Source organism: Buceros rhinoceros, unplaced genomic scaffold (genome assembly GCF_000710305.1).
Source record: "Buceros rhinoceros silvestris isolate BGI_N320 unplaced genomic scaffold, ASM71030v1 scaffold12894, whole genome shotgun sequence".
Classification (NCBI taxonomy): Eukaryota; Metazoa; Chordata; class Aves; order Bucerotiformes; family Bucerotidae; genus Buceros; species Buceros rhinoceros.
This window is the reverse complement of record NW_010406555.1, coordinates 44,559-54,219: the sequence shown is the minus strand read 5'-3', so window position 1 is coordinate 54,219 and position 9,661 is coordinate 44,559. Positions and strand designations below refer to the sequence as shown.

General features: G+C 43.0%; 1 protein-coding gene across 3 annotated transcripts in view; it reads right to left on the bottom strand.

The window, feature by feature from the left end:
* Positions 1-2,459: 2,459 nt before the first annotated feature.
* Positions 2,460-9,661, bottom strand: part of MAEA (macrophage erythroblast attacher) — a 44,345-nt gene continuing 37,143 nt past the window's right edge. For all 3 annotated transcript variants that reach the window (XM_010134156.1, XM_010134157.1, XM_010134158.1), the window contains 4 exons: positions 8,639-8,747; positions 4,928-5,061; positions 4,029-4,224; positions 2,460-3,650 (listed from right to left, as the gene is read on the bottom strand). In XM_010134156.1, the coding sequence (XP_010132458.1) occupies positions 3,555-3,650; positions 4,029-4,224; positions 4,928-5,061; positions 8,639-8,747 (535 nt within the window). In that variant the 3' untranslated portion in view covers positions 2,460-3,554. The remainder of the gene's footprint in view (positions 3,651-4,028; positions 4,225-4,927; positions 5,062-8,638; positions 8,748-9,661) is intronic.

Genomic DNA, 9,661 nt, shown 5'->3' with positions numbered 1-9,661 from the left:
GAACCTCCTCAGCCTGGTAGGGAATGGAATACTTCAGGCTGAAGCAGGTACCAGAGAAACCCACAGCATCATGAGCAGTTACCAACACCTCTCTCTCCTCCAGTACCGGAGAATCTTCAGCATTTGGAGTAGGGGTTTGGACCACAACAGGTAGAAGGAAAAGGTTAAGGCAGTTCTCAAACTCTGCATAATTGGGAATTGGAGAAACTTGCCCTGACCACCACAGGGACAAACTGCTGCCTTCGGACAGAAACTCCATACCCAAATTCCAGAGACTCCAGTCTCATTTTGTTAAATTGCTTGTCAAGACTGAAAAAACACCACAGCAAAGGATGTTCTTATTTCCTACCTCAGCCAGATCTCGAGGAGATGGTCCTCACTTTCCTGAGCAACCTCTTTCACTCCAAAAGGACATCGTTCTTCTGTCCTTCCTTGTACAGGCGGCAGCTTGTACCCTTGAGGAAGTAAGTGAATCGTCATCTGTCGCCCCAGACAGCGGGCTGCCAGGCATTTAGATGATGCAGGTTATCCGCAAAAAGAGTTGGACTCTCATCTGACATAGCCAATGGCCACTGATTGATGGGAAACAGGCAATGCTAGTAACATGACAAGGCGTACACCTGGCAGGAAAGATTGGGTTTCTCCACAGCAGGTTATGGCCATGATTGTTTGAAGTTTTCACTTCTGGTTACACTGAGGTTGTGTAACTGGTTTCCCCATCCTCGCTTTCACCATCTTAGGGCTACACAAAGCATTGCTGGAATGAGATGGGTTTCACAGGATCTTTGCCCAAACTTCCAACTGTTGCGAAAAGCCTCCACGCCCCACCCCGCCTCCACCACTGTTACCCAAGCCATCCTCTCAAAGGCCTCTCCTCATCATAGCCACCGGCAGGAATCAGCGCAGGGAGAGGACAGGTATGAAAACAGCATTCACAGGCACTACGTTCACACTTACTGCGAGTCCCACACTCTTCACAATGTCCGAAGCCACTGGTGATAGGAGCTGTGAACTGCCACCTCTGTTGGATCCTGAGCTCAAGGCCACAGAAAGCAGTTGGGAACGCAAACCAGAACTCCAAGCTGCACCAGAGCAATCCATCCCTGCCACCACTTGTGACCCTCGTGCAGCTGGAAGACTGCTAAAGCCAGGCTAGAGCACGCCTGGGAGTCAAAGCCATGCCGGAGGTGCACGAGCTGGACACAGTCCACCAGCCATTTCGACCACTCTCGGCTGTAGTCAAGGTGAGGTTGGCTGATGGCAGATTTCTGAAGTGAGCAATCGTGGTGAACAGCTGAAGCTCCCCTAAGTCCCTTGCAGAGCACCTTCTATAAACACCTCAGGGACTCAGGCCTCAGGCAGGCACTTCCCACAAACAGGCCCTCCTGTTGCAGGAGAGCTGCTCTCCTCCCGCCCTTCCCAAACTAGCTGGTCTTGGGAGCATGGATTTCTCCACTGCTCTGCTCAGGCCACAGAAAGCAAGAGGGGCTGAAATCTCAGGGAACCACAGCTCTAACTGGTACTTAGAGAAGCAAAAGCAACCATTTCCACGCCCTACAACTATTGTGCAGTTACCACACTTCTCCTCAGGGTTGGCAAGAAATCTAACCCCTTCTGCCCTGCTCTGGCCTTTCCTGCATTTCTGTAAGTAAGGCAGGGAAAAGCGAGGCTGCCATCCTCCAAGTTCTCCTTGCCCTTTTGCTATGGTGCTGTGAACAGTCTGCCTCAGAAACAGAGGTTGTTTCAGCAACGCTGCTCCTCAGGGTGGTTGTCTTCTCTCCTTCTGAGTTGATGAACTTCAAGTCTTATCCGATGAGGAAGAGATCAGTCCCTGCTCCAGGGGTAGCTACATACTCCAGATACCTAACAGACCCTTCCAGCAGTAAGGGGGGTGGGGGGGTACTGCTGCCAAGCTGGCACCTCTGCCGTGTTCCAGATACACCTGCTGCACAGCAGCAGTAATGTTTGCTTACCGAAAATGGCACCTTTTTGGACAGCCCTCACTGGAGATCCCACTGTAGCGACAGTTCCAGAGCAGCTGACAGAACCATTCATCTCTCTGCGAGCTCCAGCTGTTGAACACGAACAGGGTGTGCTCCCTCCACTCCCCCTACTCTGTTTAAAGCACTCAGAACCTCACACCTCGCATCTCCCCCTAAACTGTATTAACAGGAATGCTCTTGGACATTAGGCAGCCTTCAAGGAAACCACAGGAAAAACCTGAGAGGAATGTAGGTTGGAGTGAGCTCTTCATGTATGAAAAGCTTCAGCCAAAAATAGTTATTCGACTGAGATGCTGATTTTCAGGCCTGAAGAACGAAGTTTATGGGGGGTTTTTTGTTTTTTTCTTTTAAATCTTGGAGAACACTGAAACAACATTTGGAACTGGCACTCCTTTTAAGAGAGACCCTTAAAAAAAGAGTTATTTTATATAATCAAGAAATGGAAAACAATTTTTATTAACATGTTTTACATTTACAATCTTTTATTAGCTAATCAACATCAACATGCAAAAATAAGCGCTAAATACAAACCTCTACAATATGGTTTTGTTTAAACTACAATGGTTTAATTCTTCTGAAAAGTCGTAAGGATGTGTTCTGTAGTTGTTAAAATTGAACTAGTAGTTTCAGTCATGAATACTATTTAGACCCTAAAATTATGTAATCATCCTGCAAGGCATCTTCAGAAACTTCGCCCAACACTTAAGAATACCAGCTCATTTTCATGTGAGTACATTCTCAAAGCAAGAAATAAGGCAGTAGCACTAATGATTTCATATTGAACCCTATGCACATAACTAAGAACTTTAGAAGGACTTTTAACACTATGGTAGACTGGAAAAAGAACATTTCAACAAGCATTGGATTTTGCCTGAAATGTTCTCGGTTCCTCTTGATACTTAAGCAACCTCCTCAAAATATTTGGGTTTGGAAAAAGACTTCATACTCCTTCAAACCAGTCCCCAGTCGATCCTCCAGAGAAGCCAGGCTTGTGACAAAGATCCCAATACCTTCCCATGGAAATACGTTACACAACTCATGTTCATCAGGATGACTTCACGAGAGGATCATCAAGACGGCAAAGAGGAGCTTAAAGGAGAACACACTGGTAGTACGGAAATCTTTGATAACAAAACGGTCTTGGACAATTGTGAAAAAGAGGGAAGAAAAATGGATCTAATTTCAAATCTGGTGTAACTTTTCCCCCAGTGCAAGTGTCCACCTTTAAATAAAGTTATCCTTAGAAGATGAAAGTACTTTTGATAAGAGTCCAATTTTCGACCTTACGTTACAAAACCTCAACAATCAAAATTTGTTTGTTTTTATTCAAGTACAAACTTAAGTCACAATTCCTCTCTTTTTTTTTGTGTTTTTAAAGAGTGTTTATTGTTGCTCATTGATCTTTGGTCGCAAGAAACAATAATGCCACCGACAGGTCTGATCTCCAAGGTGGCAGGTTTTGCTTCTTTGCCACACGTTAAGGCCCTCCCCCCCAGACAGGGTATGCCTGTGTCAAAATTCCAGCGGCACTTCATCGTGTGTGTTACGGACCTACATGATGTAGACTTTCTCAGCTTGTGAGAAGTTGAAGACTTCTTTGGTTCTTGGGCAAATTACTTTGTCATCTTGACGAATAGAAAGCAGAGACTGAAAGAGAATGAAAGCAAAAGACAATATTCACAGCAGTAACACAAAGTGTTATTTAACTCTTTAGTAAATAAACTTTAAAGAAATGATGTTATAGTCTGTGTTCAAAACACCTTTGCCCACAAAACTTACTCTGCAGTATTGCTCTCGTATTATAGATTCGTAGAGTCAAGCACTAGGTTCTTCAAAGACCAATTTAATCACATACAGTCCTTTAAGAACTACTGCAAGAAGGTATTTCCCTTCTGTTCGTGCAAGTGTTACAGAATATCAAACAACAGCAGATTCTTCTAGCTGTCTCACTGTGGTTCTGACACAGACAGTTGTTCTAACCTCTGCTGTTCCAGACTTCAGTGGGTCACCGATTTCCACACTTACATTGTATCCGTAGACATATCCATTTGGTAACATCATAGGAGGATTATTTTCGTTCATGACATCCCCCGAAATCTTGCAGACTAGTCGGGAGTTGGCACAGTGTGCCATAGGCAGAGGCTGAGCCAGCTTGTTCAGGGATTTGCTACACACAGGGCAGTCTGGGTTTTTTGAGCTCCCATCCTCTTTGTAACACTGTCTGTTCGACAGCAAGTTAAGGAACAACCCCCACGCAAGGCAACCACAACTAGTTAATGACAAACACTGCAAAGAAGGTAGCAAACTATGCAAATAAAAAAAAAACCCAAAATCTGGGTTAGAGGGGACAGGACCACTGAACTCCAGTGTAATGGGAGCTGAACATCCATTCAAGTGCCCGCTTTGTTGCGAGGAACAAGAGCGAGCAACAAGCAACAAGCGTCCGGCACCCTCTACAGGTAACGTCTCTGCTGGGGAACGCCTGGGCGGCACCAGCGCAGCCCTCTAACACAGCACAGCGCCTGGCAAACCCAGCCAAGTCTCCAAAGGTGCAGGATACCTTTGAATATTCACGTAAAAAATGGAGAGGGTAACTTTATGGGCAAGTGCTTGAAACACGGCAATTCTGACCCAGCTCATTACCTTTCGCAGATACATTCACTAACTTCAGACACATGGAAAGGCAACATTGTATGCCAACACCGCAAAATTCTGGGATTGGGCTTTTTTTTTTTTTATAAACCATAATGTCATTTATCTCCCCTTAATTTAATAGAGACCGATTCATACTACGCTTAAACAACTCATGAGCTAAAATATACAAGTGTCACATTACCTCTGTGAGCTCCCTGAGGAGCACCACAGAACAAAAATCCCCACAATGCTTTTTTGCCCTCGGCAGTAGTATCTGAGTTAAAGGATACGGTGTTTTTATAGCTGAAAGGCCTGCCTGGAGTGTTATAGTAAAAACAGAATTGTTTCCCAGCTGATGTAGTCTGTAGTTATCGTATCTAAACTGCTGGATCAGCATTCTCCATCGAGCAGGGTCCAAGAGATCCTGTTAAAAAAACCAACACAAGTTGTTTTCAATCTAATTGTCCTGGGAGGCAAAAGCTGGGGAGTGGTAAGTTGTGCAGAACTCACTAGACGGAATCCATCACAAAGTAAAAGCGTAAACGCTAATGAGTAGTATGGACATACTCATTTAGAAAGTACCTTTTAACATCACTTTACTGGAAACATGATTTAAATCAAGTGTTACTACAATAGCTGGCATAGCAATAGTCGGTCTCCCTTCATCATCCACCTGCTGTTCCAAGTACGGCATGTAAAACCTGCTGAGGCTATTTCCTGCATTTAGTTCTCCAGAACGCTGGCCTACTTAGGAACAACATCAGTACTGTTGAGTGTTTGCTGTCCAGCCTCCAAACCATTCACACTGAGAAGTCAGAAGCATTTTTACCTCAAGTCAGGCTAATTCTGCTGGTACTTCTTCTTAATACAAAATGTTCAGAGGATTTTGTAAAAAGGTTTTATTTGAAGAGCTGGCAGCACCCCAGGTTAGAGAAAGCTTAGCTAAGCTATGCCTTTAAGGACGACATTCCTTAACGTACATGGTAATGCTGTGTGATACCTAAAACCGGGGAACTGCAGTTAAAGTTGGGATTTTTTTCAGGGAAGCCAGAACTAAACCCACAGGTCAAGGACACGCTGGAAGAGTGAAAAAAGGAGTCATGTAAGAAGCAAAGACCCTTTGAAAAAATACTTCTGTTATCTCTACAGACAAAGACCTCACCCTTTCTGCTAGCAGCCCTCCTTTGATCCATAACCTGCATCTTGGTCACGAGAAGTGACCACGTTTATTTACCTTCAAAATAAGTTTGTATTATCAGCTGCACGTGCCACACTGAGGCAACCAGGAGAAACAAAATTATATTTTAATGCATCATGTAGTTTATAAAACAGGCTTTTGAAGAAAATTAAAGGCTTTGCAACAGACTATAATACACCGAGTAGCAGCACTGAATTCAAAGCATGTCATACCAGAATTCCCAGGCAGGGATTCTACCATGACGTAGGCACTGGTCTTTATGCTTTGCTCTGCACCACCCTGGCCCACTCTGTCTCAGTTCTCTGCTCGTTCAGGTCAAGACACTGGAGAAGGAGGGACTCCAGCACTGTGTTTTGTTGTAGTCTGTATCCTGGAATGCCCCCACCCCAAGACCAGACTGGCCTGAGAACTTCTATCCAAATGATTTGACGGTACCATAGTACAGATTTTTTGGTGTGTTTTATGAAAAATTTTCCATCCTTATCCTAAATTTACATGTTAACAGAACTGTATTTCAGATAAGCTTTGCAAATGCCTTGTAGAACTGTAAGAGACCAACACGAGAAGAACTGCTAAACTGGATTTCCACAGCGGTTTTCTGAGTAAGTACAGAATTATTTCTCTATCCCTTCTCTAAACTACAAGCTGACTACTTGAACAGCGGGGAGAAGTGGTTTATGTACAACTAGGACATCTTAGCTGAGATTATGAAGTTGCATGTCTCCGTGAACTCAGGCAAAACAACCGCTGGACGCCCATTAAAGTGGGAACATCTCTGGATGAGAGAGGGAAGAGATGCAGTTCACATAAAGCAGTCCTGGTGTGTTTTCCTGACAAGGTTTAGAAAGAGGAAGTACACAGAGGCTGTAAAAGGGTGCAAGTGTAAGTGATGGCTTTCAAGAGATTCAGAAAAGCTACCTGGAACACCAAGAGGAAAAGGAGAATGAGAAAGACTTGCAGCAGCAACAAGTTGGACCAACTGTGGACCTATGACTGAAGAAAAACAGCACAAGAGAAAGAATTCACATGAGGAAGAAGCAGAAAGATTCAGAGGCAAATTCACAGGAAAGAATCCTGGACATCAGCACTGTTTGTCTAACTGCTCCAAACCAACAGGCAGAACTGAGGCAGAGAACATATACAGATGGGGGCAAAAGTTAACGGGCACATGGATCTTGCCATCTCTAAAGCAAAGAGCAGCATTTCTGCCACCAGACTGCATGTTTGTTTCCTCTATCACCTGCCCCATTCTAAGGCAAGAATGTGCCCAGAGTTCTAGGAGGAAGTTTTTGTTCCAACCTTAAGGCAATTCTTCAGAAGATGTAACAGACAGACTACAACCACTCCATAACGAAGAGACAAACTGCTACTGGTGATTAAGAAAAGCCTATGATTAAGGGCCTAGGTGATGGGACACGAAGTAGCATCTTCTAAATGTCCAGCTGGAATAGTTCCAGCCACAGCTACACAAGGTTGTTCAGAGGATATCAAAAGAAAACAGCTTGTTTGGCCACATTAACTATGTTTTTCTTAAAGTCCTAAAAGATAGCACCCCAAGCTGGATAAAGCTCTATTCATTGGTTATAGGAGATGCTTCTTTCCCGGGATTAATAAAAATAGAGATGTTAAGAACTGACAAGCTTTCTCACAGATTTAAAACCAACGTGACTTTAAGTCCTCTTAAGAAGCCATTTATGCACAGAACTCCTGGTCAGCATAGGAAAGGTATCTCCAAACAAGCACACACTCTATCTAGGTAATTATTAGAGGACCCAAAACATAACTTCCATCAACTAGAATGCTTTAAGTCATATCTGTAACAAATACTAGGGAATCGTTCCAATTGTATGGTTGTGCATGAAACAATACCAGCTTTTCTCCTTGCTCTCCTTGTTGGAACAGTCTGTCCAAACTAGTCCTTGGAGCAAAATACAGGATTTTTACTTCCTGCCTATTTCTAACTACTAGAACAATGACAAGCTCTGTCTTACACCCAGTCTAACAGATCTATCGTTTATCTCATAACTCACATCACATGTAGAAGCCAAAACACCAGGATCCTTCTAGGACTCCAGGATTGACAAAAGACTTCACGTTATTTCTGTGGGTTGCTGGTTTGAGGGTTCGTGTTTGGTTCGTTTTGTGAAACCACTGATTTCATCATCAATTGTTTAAAAAACATGTTTACACTGGCATTGCCACATATTGACTTGGCATTTCACAGGATTCTTGTCTTGCTTTACCAGCTCAGCTTTTGTCTACCTTCTGCCTCCAGTGCCAAGTTAAAAAGTCAGTTAGCACACGACCACAGGATAAACTCAAACTGTAGGAAGAGTAACTTCCTAGGAATTTTGCTTGAATCAAAACCATCTTTCCTTTCTTCGTCCCAACCCCCACCACAAAAGTATTTTGAGAAGTAGAATTAAGACCAGCTACTAGTGTATTAAGGCCACAGCCTCATATGCTGAACAAAACCTGCCATTTTTCTCTTTGTACTTTCCAATCTTCTGTCTCTTGCTGCAAGTTTGCATACCATGCTTGCAGTCCCACAAATCTTTAGCACCACGTTTGTGGTAAGCCTAGCTCATAAGATCTGACAGCAACAATACAAATACTACCCAGATTAGTGTCCAGGCAAGGACTGGTTATTAAAGTTAAGGGCTATTATAAAGCTGGATTTCACAAGTAAAATTAGAACAATATTTGATCTTCAGATTATCAACCCATTTTTCTGTGAGGAAAAAGAATTGCAACATGTATTTTATTATTCTGCTGTAAAACTGGATTTCAAACAGAGCATTACCTTATAGGGGGAGATATGAGTGTCTGAAGGAAAGGCCAACATCCCCATCACTTGTCGCACCTCATCCAGCTGGCTTCCCTCAGCCTGACTGAAATGCTTCCTTGCATGTCTGAAATACAGAATTTACACCTTTATTAGCTAGCCTGGTTATCAAATCAATAAGTTTACGTAATTATGCAAGATTTCAGGGAAAACCTCTCAATTCTGCTCTCAACACATGAACTGCAAAAGATGATGCATTTAACAGGCTTGAAAAAAAAAAAACATCCTGCAAATGTAAACCCAAGAATGACTAAGAATTAGCAATTCTACACTGTAATAGAAACCAGAACTACTTACATGAAGTCATACCTCACCTGTACCCAGAACGACAGATCCATGAGCATTAGAAGAAACACCTTACGCAAGCTCAGTGCAGCACGTTCACTCTTCTGGCATGCACTTGCCAGGAGATAAATGCAGCTGATAATCAGCTGTTCCAAACCATTCAACATCAAAGTGTTCAAGTATCTGCCTGGTTCATACTGACGTTTCACAGCATGTTTATTTTTGAATAAATTATTTTCTTTGTGGTATGGGCTAGAAGGCAGTATCACCTTCTGTGCACACTACAAGAAATTCCATGGCAATGTAGTAGAAAACACATTAGGAGCAAATTTTTTTGCCAAAGAATTAAAGAAATTAAGTAGAACATCAAGTTTTTTGTATTTTAACAGATACTGATTATAAGAGATACGCACAAGGCTGAAAACTTGGTATTTGAAAGCAGTGACAGAACTACCAGAAGCTTATTTAAAGCAAAAATAGAAAACTTTAGTTTTAGTATTAATTTCCTGAAAAATATTAGAGACCTCTCATCAGATTATAGGGCTATTCAGCTACTTGAAAGCCCTGGATGAAAGTCTCCCCTGTCACCAGGGGATCACCGATTTCCAAGTTTCAGTGTGCAGGAAAACCCTCCAGCGCTAAAACTGGAACTTGAGTTCAGCATTTTTGCCAGAAGCTCCTGTTTTCAGGATGCCC